Below are 19,789 nucleotides of genomic sequence, written 5' to 3'. Positions count from 1 at the left end.
TATTAATTAAGATAAGGTCTTCTCTTACATGTCAGACATTTAAAACATGAAAACAAAAGATAAACAACAATAAGAATAATAAATAAAAATCTGCATATTTCCACATGATTATGTTTATGTCATATTTTCATTATTTGTACATTATTCTCAAACTCAGACATGGTTCACATAAGAAAATCAAATATTAAAAGGAGTCATAGTTAAAAATTAGGACCATTTACATTTACATTTATACCTCGAGACATTGAGACACTGCTGAAGTTTTTAATAAATTAATAAGTGATTTAATAAATCACTAATTTATAGTTACTGAGAACTACGCACAAACTTAATGATGGATTTACAAATGGCTTGACGTCTCTGCCCTGCAGCTGTGTGGAGCTGATCATCAACGAGCAGATGAGAAAGTACAAAGCTCGTCTGAAGGACATCAGCAGTCTGGAGTTTGCAGAGAGCAAAGCCAAGAGCCGACTGACCCACATCAGGAAATCCATGGTAAGACCAGACTACAGCTGCCGTCAGTCCTCCGACAGCAGGCGTCTATGACACGTAGTCAGATGTTAGTGTGAATAAACCTTACTGCCCGTCATTCAGGTGGATGTTTTCCTACTTGTTCCTCTCACTCATCATTTAAACTGTGACAGTTTTCAGCTCCACGAGCAGCTGGCATGGTTCTCACACGGCCATGGCAGGAGTTCATTCTTCTGTGTTTATTTACATCTTTCATCAACAGATTGTCTTGTGTATTTGTTACACAAGCAAGAAGCTGAACTACTAAAGGGGATATACCTTAAAATAAACATGCACACAGCAGGACACAGTTTACAACTTTATACACAGAACTTACTGCTGTTGAGATGAACCTGAAATAGAAATTGCAAGTGTTAAAAAACAACCCTGACTTTTATAAGAACATTTCTAACTCTAACATTTCTAACCATTTCTAACTTACCTCTGTTATTAAAGCATGTTTCTAACTGACTTCAAGTCACAGCAGATGTTAAACGGGACTCTCAGGAGCTTCCAGATGTTCATGTACATGGGAAAAAGGACGGAGTGGAAAGAGTGAAAACCAATTTAGAGAAAGTCATCAGTAAATAGTAATGTTGCTCTTGTTGGTCATTTAAACTCAAAATTTAAATGCATTCAAGTTTTTCTTTGACAACAGATCTGAACTGTAAAGAATTATGAAATGCAACACAGCAGCTGCAAAAGCAGTGACAATACACCAAGTACAATGTGTAACTGCTTTTTCTACTGTTGAGGAAATTATTTTAAAGACAAAAGGTATAAGTAAATCTGATTATGTTCGATCACGTCTCACTCTGGCCTACAGTTTCAAGCCTAGAGACACAGAGGCGTTGAAATGTGAATAAAGAGGTTAAACATAAAGCAGCAGTACAGTGGGTTACAGCACCATTGAGCACAAAAGGCCATCTTCATCTTCACAAGAAAATGAAACCACAGGAAATCTTAGGAACCCTCCTCACTACATTTCAACAAATTAAATTACTGTGCTTCTCTAAGGAGCATCAAGCTCTGTAATATGTCTTTCTAGCAAACACAGTAACTGGAAATGTGCTGCTAACTTGTTAGCGATTCCCAAACCTCCCAGATTCCTCTAGCAACCAGTTGTATCTAAATTTTCCCAGTAAACATGGTTTTAATGGTTTGGAAGATAAAAGATGTTTAATATCTTGGTTAAAACAGAGAAAACTTTTACGTTTTAAAAAAGCGATGTTTTATATATTTAAAATACACACAGTATAACTGTTATGTTAACAGCACTTCAGTGAATATACTTAGGTAGGATGTGCCTTCACTTCAGTACATTTTGGTTCCAATACTTCTGTACTTTTACTTAAGTAGATTTTTTTATCGTGTGATATTTCTACTTTGACTTAAGTAAAGGATCTGAGCACTTTTCCCACCACCGTATTTAACTTAAATCATGGCCAGATTAGCACAAGTGAATAGTTGGTCAATCGATTAGTCATAGAGAAGATGAACTAGGGACAATTATCATACTTTTAACCTTCTGACCAAATTGTCATTTTTAAACAAAAATGAACTGGTCCCAGTTTCTCATATGTGAATATTTGCTAATTTCCCAGTTTTCTCCGACAGTAAACTTAATGTTTTTTGACTGTTGTTCAGACATATATGCTGTTGTAATGTGTTAATTTGGGATGAAATGAATAATAATGGGACTTTTTCACTATTTCCTGACATTTTAGTCACTAAAGAATCAACTGATTATTAAAAATAATTGTTCACAGGTGTATTTATAATGTAAAAAATTGTTGGTTATAACTTAACAAGAGTCACATGATGGAATAATACAATATTTGCCCAAGGTCATGACTGTAAAATACTTGACACAGTAAAAATGAACACTTTGCAACAAAACACAACAAAATAAACTAAAACCATTAAGGTCTTAAAACTCTAGAAGACCACAAACACAAGATAAAGGATGGAGGACCTGTCATGGTTTGAGGTTGTACTTCAGTGGTGAAATTTCCTAACAAATCTGTACTTAATCTTATCATGAAGGACCAGCTGATGTGGAGCAAACCTGGGATAGTTTCCCACTTTGCCCTTTGATTGATAAAAAAAAAAAAATTCAGTTTATCTCAGTTTTAACCTAAATGTCTCGACATCTTTAACCTTTAAATCACTAAAGACATACCGACTTGATTACCTTCACCACTCCCTAACCCTAATCTGTCCTTCCTTCCTCCCTCCCTCCCCCCAACCCTCCTTCCAGAAACCCGTACTAATTGCTGTTAGGTTTATGAGCATAACCCGCACTGCCACCCCGGTATGTATGACCCTCCCACTCCATGTGCCCACCCGCCACAAGTCCTGTCCTGTCCGTCAGTCTCTTTACTCCGTCCACTCATACTGTCTGTAACGTCCACTCACAGTACTCATCACGTCTGTCCATAAACTAGTGCTCAGTACTTAGGTGTCTGACTCTGTTTGTGTATTTGTTACTGTTTTATTAGAGGTTGGTTAGTTGTGTTGTGTTGTTGCTCAACATTGTTACTGTATTGATTCTGGAGTCCCTCAGGCTAAACCAAACACTTAGGATTAGCCGACTCTTAGAAATGGTTTGTATTGAACTGCCACCAAAGAAAACAGTTCAAAGTTCTACATTTATTGTGTACTGACACTAAAGGCAAGTTGATATTGTTATACAGGTTGATCATGTGATGAAATGTGACCCTCAGCAGCAACCATGTTGGATGTTTTGAGAGTATTAAATGAACATATATATATATCTGTATATATATATACAGATATATATATATATATATATATATAGACTTACAGGCAATTGTTTAGTTGAGGTTCTGTTTATGTTTACAGACAATGTTAAAGTCTGACTTACCATTTTATTGCTGAGAGACTTGATCAACTCTTGTACGGAGAATTGACTTGTGTTCTAATGACTAGACTTGAACTTTCTTAAATTTGGCCTTGATTTTTATTTCTTATGAAATATACTGAACATGAAAACGTTCGCCTCGTTTAGAAAATACCACAGATTTTCACATAAAACATGTCACTGTGGCTCTGCACAGTCATTGTTCCTGCCAGGTTTTGTGGAGGCACAGATTCTCCTCAGTTCAACATAATCACCCAAAGTACAACGAGGCTGAGAACTAGACTCAGACTCAATTATATCTCAAGATCAAGACTTGAGACTGACTCAGTCCCATTTCTGCTTGAAGCCCACTGTGGTGCTAACAGATGGGATTTCAGCAGTAACCAACATTGGCTATAATAAAATAATAATAATAATAATAATAACAGCAGTTATTTAGCTAAATAACTTGGCAAGTTAAGTAATGACTCACAGACAGCCACACATTGGAGCATTAAGTGAATTAAGTTGATTCTTATGAACCTAAATGACCAAAATAGTATGTAACAGTATGATTTGAAGCTAGCTAGCTAGCTAGCTACTGCTAACAGTGTTGATTTAACGCACAGTAGTCTACACACACTTTATGTTCCTCTGCTGTTTGTATAAAGTTAATTGTCCAAAGAATTTCCATTGCGGTGTTGTTGCGATGTCTGATCTGTGGAAAGCAAACCAAGCTAACAGCCTGTTAGCTCCTGAGAAATGCTAATGCTATCAGACTAGCGGTGCGGTTCCTGTGGGACAAATGAAGGCTCCTCCTTTTTTTTTTGTCTCTGGCTGAAATGAGTAAAATTAGGCAATTTGTGTTTCTTTTCCAAGACAAGGTAGATTTGTCTTTGGTTGATGTTTGTTTGTGTTGAGCGTTCAGAAAGAGCAACACTCAGACGTAGCTGCTGTGACTCCACTGACCGCTCTTTGCTTCTCTGTTTCTGCTTCACAACTTATTAACATGCAGCCTAACACAGCTAAACTTAAGGTAATGCCTGCCTGTGTGTTTGTGTGTGTGTGTGTGTGTGTGTGTGTGTGTGTGTGTGTGTGTACGGTGACATTCAGCAAACCTCATGGTTTCTCAGCAGTGGTGTTGTGAACTGTGGTCAATACATCCTCTGTATAGTTACCATGTGGTCAGAACATTCAACTGTGACTATAGCGAGTCCTCTGTCTGTGCTTCATCACCGTCAACGTCAGCGGCAAAATGATTATTCCTGGTGAACCTTGGCTAACACTCACTTTCACACTGTGTAATTCTGTGTGTGTGTGTGTGTGTGTGTGGGTGAACTTGCAGAGCAAAAGCCGTGTTCGACAAAGCAGCGGCCACACGGCCTCACCCCCTCACAGCCCCCGAGCACCTCCTGAGGTGGATGGAGAGAGTGCAGGAGGAGGAGGAGGAGGTGGAGGTGGAGGCGGAGGAGCAGGAGGAGAGGATGCAGCAGAGGCGGGGCTGAACGAGCAGCAGCAGCTGGCGATGCAGCAGGAGGAGCGGATCCTCACCGAGCAGATCGAGAGTCTGCAGAAAGAGAAGTACGACGCCTGTGTGGATGGATTCAGATCAGATGACGCTGAAAGTGTTTTTGTTCATCGTGTGGTGCAAGTGCACAGCTACCCAAACATAGACAAGATATACAGTAAAAAGCATTGTATTCTCGACATAAAACATGTCTTCAGAAGCTGTGAAAAAACTTCATGTTATATTGTTAATACAAACAAAAAAATGAAAACAAATTCATCTGAATCACCCTCCATTTTTATCATTATTAGCAGAAGCATCACTCAGTAAATGGTACCAATAAAAACTCTTTACTTTTCCATGAGTGAATGTGTCTGTTTGTCTGTTGTTGTTTTTAAGTCATCACTTATCTGCTCCTCCGTTGTATGGATCACAAACACAGTTGCATGTCATGATAAAACCCAAAGGCTCAAATGTAAATGTGCTGATTTGGATAAAGCAGCACTTGACCTGTGATTTGCATGTGTGTGTCGGCAGGGAGGAGCTGACGTATGAGATGCTGATCTTGGAGCCGCGGGCGTCCGACGATGAGACTCCTGAATCTGAGGCGTCCATCGGGACAGCAGACAGCTCTGAAAATATCACCATGGAGACCAAAGGAGCCACCTCAGACCCCTCTGGTGGGTGTGTCTTACAACCCGGCTCGTTTTGGGGAAAGGGAAGCAGCATAAAACCAGATGTAGTTGGATAAGCAAAGGAGCTTGGAGAAAATGATGCAAACAATAAATGAGGTAAAATAAAAGGGAAAACAGGGGAAATGGATGCTGTTAAAACAAAGAGCCAAATATAAACAGGCGACTCCAGATAAACAAGAGCTGCAATGAGCTTTCTAAAGGAAAATACAAATGAAAATAAAACCTGTCAGACCACTCTGTCCCGATTTTAAAACAAACAATACTTGATAACCAAAGTTTAATGAATTAATTCAAAAACCGACAAAAACTCAACAATAGCAGGAGGTATGCTGGCCTGGCTTTGGTACTGTCGGCCCCAAATGGCATCTGGTTGATTGGTGGTCTGGACCAGGTGCCGCTTTAATCAGGACTCAGCCAATGAGGAAGGTGGGGACACCTCCAGCGGCTGCACACACACCACAGGCCCTGCTCAGACCTGGCTGGTGATCCAATCACAACAAATTAGACTAATCAGACTGTAGCAGAGGACGTCAGATGAGTAGGCGGTCCTTCAATGTGGCCCAGGACACATTTGTTCACACTGCTAGAAGAATGTGGCCACATGTGGTCTAGACCACTTCCAATTGTGGTCCTGGTGATCAGATCTCAAATGCATCCTGGGTATTTATAATCACAGTCGACAACAGTGTTATAGCTTTTCTTTGTGTGCACACAATAATTCAATCACTGTTTTTTTAAGTTAATTAAAGTAACAGCTTAATTAAGACAGTGGAGGTCTGCTATTTATATTTAGTTTACTTTAATTTTGAAGATGATGTGAGACAATCAGGTTTAAGTGGTTTAATCAGAATATTGTTGTGATCTAGTTAAAATATCAGCAGTAATGTAAATGCAGTGTATGTGCGTCTAAACAATATGTTCTCAACATGGTTAAAATGTGTCTTTAATGTCTCTCTACCTTTGTATCTCTCTCTCTCTCTCCACAGAGCACGGCACGTTCCGCTCCAGGAAGTCGGAGGCTAAGAGCAGACGAGCTCTGCGCCGTCAGCCGGACTCCCAGGACTCAGCCGACTCCACCTCCACCGTCTCCTCCTATCACCCCTCCTCCTCCCTCTCCTCTAACGCCTCCGGCTCTCCGTCCCCTCACTACCGGTTCCGCTCCTCCTCCTCCGGGCCCTTGCTCACCTCCTGCGGTTTGGGGGCCCCAATGGCCGAGGCGGAGGGGGGTCACAGAACCGGCAAGACCCAGCACAGGCTCAGGCTGAGCCGCAGTTCGCCACGCGAGCCCTCGGGAAGCCACCGGAGGGAGTCGGACTTCAGCTCGGGGCCACAGCAGCTGGTTCTGTACGGCAGCAACGAGTTCATGGTGTGAAGACGAGGAGGGAAGGAACGCCGGCCGCCGCCTGTTCGAGCGCAGGAGGGTGGGCGAGAAGGGGAGGAGGGAGAGTCCGGGGTTGGACGAGGCTGGTCACGGGGCGAGGTTCATGCCCAGTGTCGCCTGCTGCCCCTCCTCAGTGCCCACCCCCTCCTCCCCTGGTCCAGTCAAAGCAGGAAGCTGCAGGAATCAAAGAAGAGAAGACTGGACACGTTACACAGAGGGACAAAACAACAGATGGTCAAAGGAGGAAGACTGATGCCTAATGTGAAAAACAGAAAGAGTGAAGCGAAAGGTTTGTTGACCCTCTGATCTCAGTGCTGTTTGACCCCTGCTGGAGCACCGGGGGTCGGAGAGAGGAGAGAGAAGAAGAAGAAGGGGTGGACGAGTGGTGAGACACAGAGAAAAACCCACACCTGCAAAGCCAAATCTTACAGTGCCCTGTCTTTATTTTTTAGCATGTGGGCAGGTGGTTAAAGCCACCGAGAAGAAATGTAGCCATACCGACTGAACTGGCGGACGTTTTGTCTGAAACCAGCACCAAGCTAAGTCTGCTCTTCACGTTTACACAGGACACACCAGCCAGGAGGCTGCATGCTTCTCCATCACACTTTTTCCTATGTCAGTTTGAAAAAACTGTACAGAAATATGTCACAGCTGTATGTTACATATTATTATTATTATTATTATTATTATTATTATTATGTTACAGGGGAAAAAAGTGTACATAGAAAGAAACTCTGCTGCTCTTGGTTCATTCATCGTTGATTAGTCTCTGTTTCCTGTTCTTTGCAAAATGAAGTGTCTGGTTCCTGTTTTGTTTGTGTGCTGGTCTTGTTCACCTACATGTGATTTGATTTTTCTTTTTTTTTTTTTCCTATTTCACATTGAACAGAGCCAGTTCTGGGTGTCCTCAGGTTACACTCTGGAGAAATAATAGAAGGAAAAGCTGTCGATCTGTGCTACGTGTTGGGTGTCACGCATACGCGACCTGGGGTGTCAAATGCCAGTCAGTCAGCCATATGTGTTTTCTATCTGCCTTTCCCTGCGAGCGTTCTGTTTTTCCTTCCGCTTTTTCCAGAAACATCAGTATTACTTTGTCAGGACTTGAATTTTTTTGTTAATATATATTATTGCTGTATTATAGGTGTTGTTATTGATATCAAAGATGTCGAGTTTTTGTTGTCAATGGTTTATTTTTGTTCAGATGAAAGCCATTTTTTTCTTTCCCATGTATGTGTGTGCGTGTTTGTGTGTGTGCATGTCTGAATGAATGAATGAATGAATGAATGAATAATTCCTGTCACTGTATCAGCTCCCACTGTGCATGTGTTGTCATCTCTACACACACATACACACTAGTGTTTTCCCTACAATATTATTCTTATCAGTGTGGAAAATCTGTGCAACCAACAAGTGACACTAAAACTAACTCCGATTTACGAAATATTTCGTCAGTCTGAGTTTCATTGCACTTGTGGGGAAACTCTTGCACTCACCAATTCACTTAAACCGTCCATGTTGTCCTCTGAGCCATCCAAAACACTTTCTTCTTCTTCTTCTTCTTCTTCTTCTTCTCGTTCAACAAACATTAACAAAGCTCTTCCATCCTCTTCTCCTCCGGCTCTGGCTGTGAAAAGTAGCATTTATTCTGCAAACAAGTAGCACCTAACTCAGACTGTCCTCGTGTTTCTGCATAATCTTACTCTCTTTCTGTCTCTGTCCACACAGTAGCAGTGTGATATTCAGTTTCATGGGTCTACTCAGTAGCTTAACAGCAATGATGTCACCGTACTTAAGCTGCAATATCTCTCCTTTGCTTGCTGCGTCTGTGATCAGATACTTTTGGGGCGACTTTTGCTCCGATCTCACCAACACAATCAGTGTTAATCAACTTTTCCTTGAAGCTGGAAGTGTCAGTGAAGACTCGGTGAAGACCCAGTTTTACTGCAGATGTGGAGACTTGTTGTCTTTTTTATCACATTAAGTGTAGACCTGTTTAGAAGAAAAAACAACAGTTTCAGTGAACTGAAAGGACAAAAACTGATTCCAGGTCAAATATCTTTAAGCTGGTATTTGAAGGGATGGTATTTGTACATGTCCAGGCTGTCTATATGGCATTCTGCAAAAAAAATATAAAAAAAAGACAAAAAAAGAAAAAAAAGTGAATGTACCTGTCACTGGAAGGCATGCTCTGCTTTCTCTGGTTGTTTTTGTTCCTCTTTTATACACAGTGTATGTACTATTTATGATCATGCGTTTGGGGTGTACATTGGTTGAAAAGAATCTGTTATAAAAGGTGTTATAAAAGGATATATTATCCTGTGTACGGTTCATTATCTACTATTAATCATGGCAACATTTTAACAGGCCACACTCGGTCTGTCATGTTTGTGCTACGAAGCGAAAAAAAAAAAGTGTTGTGTCTCTCTGTCTGCGCCACTCTGGACACGGTTATGTATAAGGTGCAATTTGTGTTATATTTCTTTTTTTAATGATACAAACATGTCTATGGTTGTAAGAAAAAAAAAGACTTTATGGGGGAAATTTCATCTGCTTATTAAAAAAGCAAAACTGCAGCCAAACACAAATGAGTTGTGTAATATTTTGACAGAAATGTGTATTTGTACTTGATGTCACAGAATGTATCTTCTTTGGGACAACATTACACATTAATGTTTTTTTTAATGTGGGACATATAGTTTTAATTTTCTTGTAAACAACCAAAGTTATATTTGTTTTCAGTTTTACACACTGTGTGCATCCTCGAGGCCTAAAAAAGAACCCAAATACATTTCCTTCCTCTTAAAAACTTTCACAAGGCAGATATCTAAAGGAGCTTTTTGTAAGTTTTGTTATTGCTACATAGCTAACATTAGCATTGACAGCTGTTTAGTTACCAGTCTAGAAGAAACATTGTGAGTCTAGCATCAATCTTCATTCCTTTAGTCACCAAGAGCTCCAGTGGTGGAAATTCAAATGGCAACTCGTCACTTTCTGATAGTGATGCATTGTAGCCTCCAATCCGCCCTGAGGATGTAGCGCTGGTCAGAGAGTGTATTATAACCTGTTGTATTATAAAGACAACAATGGCCAAAGCTTTAAATGTCAAGTGACAATCACCACAATCACCTTCCGGCAAGAAACCATGGTCTGTGGCAGAGAAAACTTACAAATAGCCCCTTTCAAATATTTTTGAAAAAAATGCATTGTTTGTATGTATGTTTGCTCGCTTGCAGTCTTTGTTTTCATTTACTTTGCTGGCACATCGCTTTGCATTTAGCCTTCAACTGTTGGGACACGTGGGACTGTGTCCATTCCAACGTGCCTGTTTGTGCACAAGATACAAACCTATGCAAATTGCTTCTTGTCAAAACTTCCACAGAGTCCCTTTAAAGGTGCTATTTCTAAGTTCTGCTGTTGCTACATAGCCAACAGCATTAACAACTGTTTGTTCACTCCTCTTGGCATAAGCCTCAGCCCTCATTGCGTTTACAAGGCAAGAGGTTATAATACGTTCTGTGAAAAACGCTACTTCTTCAGAGCGGCCTGGACGCCACAGTGACTCGGTATCAGAAAGCTGGTTAGCGTGCTAACTTCAGTAGGAGAAAAGATGTGATAAAAACAGAGGCAGAACAAGAGTGTTGCTTTCCACTACTGGAAACAGCTCTTCTTTACAGCGAGAAAAGGACAGAAGTTTGATGCTAAACTCTAAACTAGACTGCAAAGTAAACAACTGTTAATGTTAACGTTGACCATGTGGCACCAGCAAAGCTTACAAATAGCTCCATTAATGGATCATATTCATGACATTTAACGGCCATTATCACCTGAGAGCCTCTTTAAGCTGCTATTTTTGTATGGATTCAAAAGTTTATGTGTCACTTTCTGTTCACTTAAAATATTATTCATAATTTTGTATATTTTACAATCAGAGATCTTGTGAGAATATAACAGCTCTTCAATTAATCTATTAAGTGAAGGGACAAAGGCATGATCAAATCCAACAAGATATGATATGGTCCTTATATTAATTTTTTTAATTTTTAAATTTTCTATCAATTTATTTTCAGTAGGACTCAGTGATGTGATGTTGCTCCAGTAACATATAGATTGATGTGTTGCTGCACTTTATTTTGTAGCATAAAAATGTTCTTTAAGTTAATAGTCCTAATCCAATAACATCATCACCTTCCTCGCGTTTTACACAAGTAATTTTACTTTTACTTGAGTGAAAGTTGTTTGAATTTTAATTGCATTAAATAGTTGTATCTCATCCCTGATACACCAGCCAAACCTGCAGCATATCACATGAAAGTAGAGCTTATTCTCAATTTCATTTCCTTTACACTTTCAACTAATGGTATAAGGTCATTTGTTTCTTTACATACTGGCCAAGCAACTGTTAATCTGAACTTTATGAATTATTAGAACAATGAATCTGGAGGAAATCCAGCCTCTGTGTAGCAGGTAAAGTACCGATCCGGTCCTGATCTGGGATACAGCGCAGCCAACAGCACCGGGACTTTTAACACATGTATCACTCCGTTAATTAGCGTCACATTAAAAGTCATCTATCTATCCATCTGTCTGTTGTTACAAACTTTGCACCGCCGAGATAAATACATTCCCTCAAAATGAATAAATTATAGGTGGTCGTCAGAAGAGGGCGGGAAAGCCCGGATACTCCAGCATCACCTCCAGCTGCGCTCAGCCGACCTCGGCAAAGAGAGCCCGGGCCCTGACCCGCTTTTATGTCTTCACAGCCGAGCTGACACAGCATCACTTCCTCCTGTGTGATACTGCCTGATTACAGTCAGCCGCTTACATCACAGTACATTGGTCTTTTACTTTGAAATGCATGGGGACAGAGCTTAATGCATTCTGAGCGGTGACATCTGGATTTTGGTTTGATTTTAATTGTTATGCACTTATTCGTTCATATTTCATGAATTTAATGAATTTTAATTTATTTTGTTAGTTTACCAAAACAAAAGCCTCCGCCGCTCATCCAGCGGGGCAGGAGAGAACCGGCCCGAACAGCGGGGAAGATTCCTCCGCCTCCCCGCAACACGTCTGTTGTTGTCGCACCTGCGGCGTGTCAGAGAGGAGCGGGCCGCATAACCGAGCAGGGAGGGGCTCGTAGAAGGGAGAAAAGAAAGAGAAAGAGGGAGAGGGAGAGAGAAAAACACTGAGTTTCCCTTCCACTAAAATGAAAGTGGAGTTAATGTGACGCTGTTGCTGTGAATCACCTGTTGGTCCCTCCCGGATGAGTCTGCTCATGAATATAAGTGAGGTTATTACAGCACACATGATCTGTCAGAGGCTCAGCTGGCTCCACATCCAGCCGGGACACGGTGAGTTTCCTTTTCACTCCACTTTATCCACCGGCTTCAAATATAGCTGAATGTTATCTTCATGTTTGAACTGACAGATTTATAAGACTTGACAGATGGAAACTTTAAATTCAACATTGAATCAAATGCTTTTTACTTTAAATCCCACAGATGTCTGACAACAAAATCATCGTTTTCTTTGACCTGGAGACAACTGGGTTAGGTAACTCCTCCATCAGTCATAGTATTGTCATGTAACTTTGTCAAGGTATTTACTGTATTTGAACAGTGGGTGTTATGATAGGTTAAGGTTTGAGAACAATTGCCTCAAGTATTTTTTGTATTTTTATATAAATTCTTATTTTTGAGTTTTAAGGTTCACATTTGATTTTGGAAATAATTGACATACTGGAATTTGGCAGCAATTTTCCTGATCTTTTACCCAGATCTTGTTGCCTTTATTACTAAGATTTCTTTTTTTTTTTTTTTTTTTGTTTCATGTTCTACCACTGAAACATCACTGAATTTTTTTTATCAATATTTTTGCACCATTTGAGGTCAGTGGTGAAGGAAGTACTCAGACCTTTCACTAAAATAAAAGTCATGATACCACAATGTAGAAATACAAATACATTTTGCAGGTAAAAGTCCTGCAGCTGATAAATGTGATGGTCTGGCTCATTTTAAGTTTATACACTGCTGGGTATCTTAATCAATAATCAATAACATAACTTAATAACTTATTTGTTGATTATGTTATGTGTTATTCGTCTGAATCTGCAAAGTAACTATTAACCATAGTTATCGGATAAATGTGTGAAGTAAAAAGTACAGTGTTTGCCTGTGGAGTAGCAGAATGTGGTAATACTAGGTCTGAAGTACAGTATTTGTGTAAATGTACTTGCTGCGATGTCAATCTACAGACTAACTTTTAGTGTCTTTGAAGTGTCCACCGTTATGTAAAATGAATTATTGTAGCCAGGATCATAATTATTTTTATCGATCCAGTCTGAAGGCTCCACCCGTCAACAGCGGTGATACAGAGGTCAAGGTCAAGGTTTCTAATCTCGCATCTGTCTCTTGCAGTTGACTGTGGACTGTAGTGAGAAACTGAAGCTGGGTTTGGGGAGAAGCGTCACTGGCCTGCTTGTGTGCACCGAGCCACAAGCAGCCGGAGATGCTCTTCCTGTGCCCGCCACAGGATGCCTCCGCTGCGCGACAGACCTCAATGAGAGCTGCGACATGGAGATTTCATTATTGCACACAGAATACCCATAATTACATACTGAACCTGTGGCGAGATAGCGAGAGAGCAACTGCTTTAAATCATCAGTATTTTTATGCAACAGTGGATCAACTGAATCTTGCCAGTTTTTCAGTATTGTCTCACATTTTAAAGATCGAATGATTCATCGATTAACTGTGAGAAATAAGTGTGAGATTAGTCGATAACGGTGATCATTAGCTGCAGGCGTGGTTGTTGAATATGTCAGTGACACTTGGCTTCCTGTCAGGGTTTGATCTTCAGCTACAATCTGGCCGAAACTAGATGTGAGGATTTCTCTGTGACTTCAGAGTGACGCGCTGGATTCTGCGGTTTGGACTATGTGGGTGTGCGCAGTGACTCACTCATTACCGTCACATTTTTGGCAGGACTTCATATTTCATGTGTAGCCACTATGAGAATGCCACGGCTGCACAGATAAAGATAAAAAAAAGAGCATCACCCAGAAAAAAAGCCTCTGTCAGCTGATCTCTGAAGACTGCGCAGAAACAACAAGCAGCAACACCAAAGATGTTAACTAAGAATTACTATTGTAATATTATGTTGTAATAATGTAGGTGAGTGATGTATAAGTCCTACAATCCATGATTAAAATTTTAAGGGCATTATCCTGCTGACTTTGCAAAACCCATATGTAATCAACTTCAAAATATTGCTAGGCAACATCTAGATACAGGAAGTAAGACTAGACTACCTTATATAGGCTATATGAGCAGCATTTTTATTTTTATTTAATTATTAACTATTTAATTCATTATTTTTGATTATTTTAAAAGCAGATTCTCAGACATGGCTTCCAGATGAATGTGTCCCTTTTCTTTTAAGGCAAACAAACATACTTCAAATGACACAATTACTTCTCTGTGTGGACATTCTTGGTGCTTATAGCTGTATCTCAATTCAATTCAATTCAGTTTTATTTGTGTAGCACCAAATCATAACATACATTATCTCAAGACACTTTACAGGGTACAGGGTAACTTTAATATAGAGAAATGGCCTTCATCAGAATAGGGTTCAGGTTATGGTCGAACAGAACCAGTTCATCTGCTGCCCGAGCCGGTTGAGATCCTGTTGGCACTTGAATGAGATTAGATTATTTAAACATGCAGCTTCTCGAGACTTTCCAAATGTTATTGGGCCAAATGGAACAAAATAGTAATTTCTTCACTGTTTCACAGCCACCACTTCTCCAGTGATTGTATATTGAGAAAATGGTTTTTGGGCCAGAGTTCATTATTTGATGAACACAGAAGGTGAAATGCTCTGTGCAGCCATGACCCTTCACAGACCAGCTTCATTCCTGGGGGCTTGAGTGAAGTGGGTGTGAAAGTAGGATCGATGGATTTTTGGGAATTTGGTCGGATATAGCTGAGCTCCCCCTAACCCAGTGTTGGAAAGGTGTGTGGGGGGGAGGTACAAAGCTGTTTAACCATCCGACAAGCTTTTCTTAAGAAGCGTACGGGCAGCTTTAGGAGTTTGCACCAGTTACCATGAGGATGATTCAGTAGTTTACATTTGACTTAAAGACAGAATTTGCTATTTTGGGAAATATGCTTGTTCCCTTTCTCGTCAAGAGTTAGATGAGAAGGTCAATACCACTCTCATGTCTGTACAACAGAAACACCACCATCAGAATCCAGTTGTCTTAGCTTAGCATAAAGACCGGAAATAGGGAAATAGCTAGATTGCCTTTAAGTAACAAAAGTAAAAGAAGTAACAAAATTTAGCCATTTTTCCAGTCAAAGAAATAGCCTGTCAGCTGCAGCTTCATATTTAACAGCTAGACATGAAAGTGGTATCGATCTTCTCATTGGCAGGAGGGAGAGTACGTGTATTTACCAAAATATCAAACTATTGCTTTTAAGTCAGAGTTATCCCTGTATGGTAAAATCTCACACGGTAGACTCATTTACATCACAGGTTATGATGTCACCAAATCATCCGCCTCTACATCACATTATCAGTAGATCTCTGAGAGATGCTGAAAAACCACATTGAGCAGTTTTCTGACAATAAGTTGATGTGTTTATAATTTTGGATATTGCAATTTATATTTATTTATATTTTATTTTTCTCTTATTAATCCGTCCCTGCTCTGCTTTCAGACACAGACGTGTGTGACATCATCCAGTTGTCCGCCATCTGTGGAGAGAGGGATTTTAACGTCTACACCCTCCCCCGCCGCCCCCTCACAGAGAGCGCCAGGGAGGTCACAGGCTTCACTGTCAGTGCCTTTGGCCTGTTTCTCCACGGAGTTCCCATGTCCACCACCCCTCTCGTTGAGGCTCTCACCTCCTTCATCGCCTTCCTTCGCTCATTCCGCCGCCCTGTGCTGCTGGCGGCCCACAATGCAAGGCGGTTTGATGCACCTGTGCTCACCAGAGTGCTGCAGCAGTACTCCCTCCGGCAGGAGTTCCAGAGGGTGGTCTCTGGATTTGTGGATACCTTCCTGCTAAGCAAGAACCTCTTCAGGAGTCAGGCCAGTTATTCCCAGGAGAATCTGGTCCGGCACTTCCTGGGAAAGACCTACGACGCCCATAATGCTGTGGAGGACGCCAGGATGCTGCAGGAGCTGTTCAAATCATGGAGTCCAAGCGCATTGAGCGTCTCCAGATGCACTTTCAGGGCAAACCTTAAGTTTTAAAAAAGATAAAAACAGATTGAAAAGAAAATATGCTATAAAAATGTATCTTTTAGTTGCAGTTTTTAACACATGTACCCTGAGATGGTTGGACAGACATTTGTAACATCGAGACAAAAAATGTCAGATCATGTTCATACTGTATCGTGACTTCTGTTATTTAGTTTTGTAGCTTTGTTGTCTAATGTACAGTAACATGTTTCATACAAGTATTGAACTCTTTCCAGTTAAATAGTAGCACAGTTTTCACACAGGAACCATTAAACCTTTTCTGTTTAATTCTTCTAGACAACTTGGTATTTTTTGACCAATTATTTGCAACAAATTTCAGTAGTCATGCAGGGGGAGGACTCTCCCCACAGATGGTACGCAGGGGGGTGAACACATTATTCTCTGGAGTTGTGTGAGAGCCAGTGGCACAAGAAACATAGCACAGATAGAAGAAGGAATGGATTCCACTAGATATCAGCCAGTTCTGCAAATGTCCTGCAGTCAGTCAAGAAGTTGAAAAGAGGCTGGCTACAGCAGGACAATGATCCAAAGCAAAAAGACCTCAAAATCCATCATAACCTTCCAAAAGAAACAAGCTGAAGCCCTCACAGTCCTCTGAGCTCAACATCACTGACAATCTGTAGCTGCATCTCAAACATGCTGTGTGTGCAAGACAGCTTTAAAGATATCTCAGATATTGAAATGATCTGCAGGTAGAATGGGTGAAAATTCATAAAAAGAGTCTTAGCTGGCTATGAAACGTGTTTTAAGCTGTGACAGTCTAAACGGGAGGTTACTAATTACTGAAAATCAACATTTGAGGGAAGGTCCATTTTTAAGTATGTTTGTGCAGGGGCTGTATTTACCTCTTTTGTTGCTTCAAAAATCATCAAAATTTGACATTTCCCCTCTGAAAAAATGTACAGCAATAATCAGTATTAGTAAATCTAACAACCAAGCTATTACTGGGGTGTACATTACTATAAATGAGGTCATAGCTCTTTGTTCATTTTGTGTCATGTTAAGGAATAATATTTAATTTTCAACAGGTTTATTTGTTTGTTTTGTGTTTTCCTTTGTGTTCATCATCAATGGGGCTTTTATTTTGACAGTTGCGATCTTCCGGCCGGGGTTGCCTCTCTACGCAGGTGTTAAAAGGCGTGGAGGGAAAACTTTCATGGGATAAATACAACAAATACAGACAAATGGATGCGGTTTAACACCGTGCAGCGGCACACAGACTGCCAGGGACTGCAGTTTGTGTTTGTTTGGTTTATTTTATAAAGTCAAGGCTGAAGCGTGATGCAGAGCTCGGCCGGAGCGGAAGAGTGTGGACGGTCGCTGGTTTTCTTTGACCTGGAGACCACGGGGCTGGGTAAGGTGACCTGTGACCCGCTGTTGTGTGCCTCACGACTAATGGTGTAAACGCTAATGGTGTAAACATTGCAGCAGCAGAGCACTCACGTTTCAGTGAGTTACACTGTGGGCTACGACGTGTCCCGCTTTTTGGCCTGTATTTGTTTACATTTGGTAAATTCAGTTAAAAATATCTGCGCCGAATTCGCGATTGGAAGTCCCTGTTTGCAAAGTATTATTGGATGTACTGGTAATTATCAGTAAATTACTTGTATAACTCAGGACATCTTTGGATCCGTTCAGTTTGCCTGAGTATGGAAGATAAAGAAAGCAAAAACATTTACCAGAGGTTTCAGTGAGACAAAACAGTTCAAAACAAAGAGCAGGACTGTTTTATTGTGGTATCGGATTTTTATGTAATCAAGGTACTTCAATGTGAAGTAACTTGATTTGTCAGGTGTATATTTCACTCAGTTATCCAGCACAGACATTATTATCAGGTTATTTTGTCCATTTACAGTTTCTTAATAGACTTTCCTGGTAATTTACTTCATCATCATGACATAGTATAAATTATAGCATGATATCCTTGTTGCCTGATTGTTGCTGATTAACCTCTGGTGAACATAACATCCTCCAGTTATTTCATCAAAGTTTTTACATGTGCTGCCTCAGACTTGGTGTCTGGATGGTCTTCCCAGAGAAAATTCTTCTGAAGCTCAGTTTTGTTTCTCCAGGTCAGAGTTGTGACATCGTCCAGCTGGCTGCGGTCAGTGGGGGCCACTCACTCAACCTCTACATCATCCCTCGCAGTCGGATGCAGCGAGGAGCAGCCAAAGTGACTGGCTTCAGGGTCCGCAGACAGAAGCTGTACCTCCACCGCCAGCTTGTCCTCACCAACTCCCTGCGAGAGGTCCTGGTCTCCTTCATAGCTTTCCTTCAAATGCTCAGAAGCCCACTTGTCATCGGCCACAACATCCGTCGCTTCGACTGTCCTGTACTTGCTCGAGCTCTTGATGAACTGGACCTCAGAGCAGAGTTTGAGTCTTCAATCTCAGGCTATGTTGACACTCTTCCACTGGCCCGAGAGATGCTGAAGGACCGCTGCCTCCAGAGTTTTCGGCAGGAGAATCTGGTCAAAGAGCTGTTGGGTTTGAACTACAAGGCCCATGATGCTTTGGAGGATGTGCGGGCATTGCAGGCTCTGTATAGTGTGCTTCAGCCCACGCCAGAGCTGGTTTGTAGGCACATGTTTACTCTGGACACCATGGAAAACAAGCCAGCGGTGACAGCTGCCAAAGTGCCCTGTAAGATTCCTGGACAGCGCCCCCTGTGGGAGCACTTCAGACCGACAGTGGAGGTCACGGAGCATAAAGCAGAGGACCACGATGGATTATAAAATATTTTACATCAATAGATTATTATCAGACTGAGTCAAATACTGTTGACAATGAGACCATAACCAAGCAGACTGGCAGCCTCTACCACCCTATGCATTTTACCTGGTGCCCCGCAGCAGAACTCATGAAACCTGCTGCGTTACTTTATGCACAAACCAAGACAACTGTCAGTTTTCCTCCAGTTGTTGGTGGTGGACATAACTGATGGACAACTAATCTTCTTTGGTGCAAAAAAGGAAAAGAAGATGAGGGCTTGCATAAATTTGTGGGACTCTTCAGATGGCTTTTGATATCGGATGTTGTTTACTGCAGTATGTCCTCACTATTTAGCTCAGTGACAACAAACAGGCAGACTGTCTTTATCCATAATGAATACTTCTTTAGAAAGAGCCAAGTTTCAGATGTCTGTTTATGTGACTTAAACGGTGAAAATCTAGACACTGGTGGGCAGATCTTATTCCACTTTCAACCCAGCACTTTTGATTTTCAGTCATCAATATGTGGATATAGTGATAAAGCTGGATATCTGCCTTAAATATACAGTTTGGAACTGAAAAAAAAATCTATGTAGTTTTACTGTGTTTTGAAGAGCTCTGCATGATATTTTTATTGGAGGCAAATAAATCTAATAAATGTATTTCTTAACATTTGTCGCAAATTATATACATCATTGCTTATTAGTGCGTAATTAATATGTGAATATTTAAAGTAGGCCAAGAAGATATGGCTGAAATCGAATAAATAAAACTGTTGTGCAATATTACCATGGATATATTTCACTATAATTTAATCAATAATTCATTATAAAAGAACTGTTTGATGTTTTA

The 19,789-nt window shown here is 40.7% G+C and overlaps 3 protein-coding genes across 17 annotated transcripts in view; all 3 read left to right on the top strand.

The window, feature by feature from the left end:
- Positions 1-8,527, top strand: part of LOC139629595 (unconventional myosin-IXAa-like) — a 174,246-nt gene extending 165,719 nt beyond the window's left edge. For 11 of the 15 annotated variants that reach the window (XM_071492319.1, XM_071492416.1, XM_071492329.1 and 8 more), the window contains 6 exons: positions 372-495; positions 2,771-2,824; positions 4,389-4,409; positions 4,719-4,954; positions 5,418-5,560; positions 6,562-8,527. In XM_071492319.1, coding sequence (XP_071348420.1) covers positions 372-495; positions 2,771-2,824; positions 4,389-4,409; positions 4,719-4,954; positions 5,418-5,560; positions 6,562-6,947 — 964 coding nt within the window. In that variant the 3' untranslated portion in view covers positions 6,948-8,527. Of the gene's footprint in view, positions 1-371; positions 496-2,770; positions 2,825-4,388; positions 4,410-4,718; positions 4,955-5,417; positions 5,672-6,561 lie in introns of all 15 variants that reach the window. The other 4 variants (XM_071492395.1, XM_071492354.1, XM_071492347.1 and 1 more) reach the window with 4 other exon arrangements.
- Positions 8,528-11,992: 3,465 nt separating this feature from the next.
- LOC139629675 (maternal protein exuperantia-1-like) lies at positions 11,993-16,494 on the top strand. The gene is made up of 3 exons (XM_071492453.1): positions 11,993-12,307; positions 12,458-12,509; positions 15,680-16,494. The coding sequence occupies exons 2-3, from the start codon at positions 12,458-12,460 to the stop codon at positions 16,216-16,218; spliced, it is 591 nt and encodes a 196-aa protein (XP_071348554.1). The 5' UTR covers positions 11,993-12,307; the 3' UTR covers positions 16,219-16,494.
- Positions 16,495-17,014: 520 nt separating this feature from the next.
- Positions 17,015-19,725, top strand: LOC139629668 (protein PML-like). Its single transcript, XM_071492441.1, has 2 exons — positions 17,015-17,581; positions 18,300-19,725. The coding sequence occupies exons 1-2, from the start codon at positions 17,509-17,511 to the stop codon at positions 18,959-18,961; spliced, it is 735 nt and encodes a 244-aa protein (XP_071348542.1). The 5' UTR covers positions 17,015-17,508; the 3' UTR covers positions 18,962-19,725.
- The last annotated feature ends 64 nt before the right edge of the window (positions 19,726-19,789 follow it).

The sequence above is a fragment of the Trachinotus anak genome, unplaced genomic scaffold (assembly GCF_046630095.1).
Source record: "Trachinotus anak isolate AG129_WGS33_773 ecotype Australia unplaced genomic scaffold, CSIRO_AGI_Tana_v1 ptg000002l, whole genome shotgun sequence".
Taxonomy (NCBI): Eukaryota; Metazoa; Chordata; class Actinopteri; order Carangiformes; family Carangidae; genus Trachinotus; species Trachinotus anak.
This window is presented reverse-complemented; position numbering and strand designations above follow the sequence as displayed.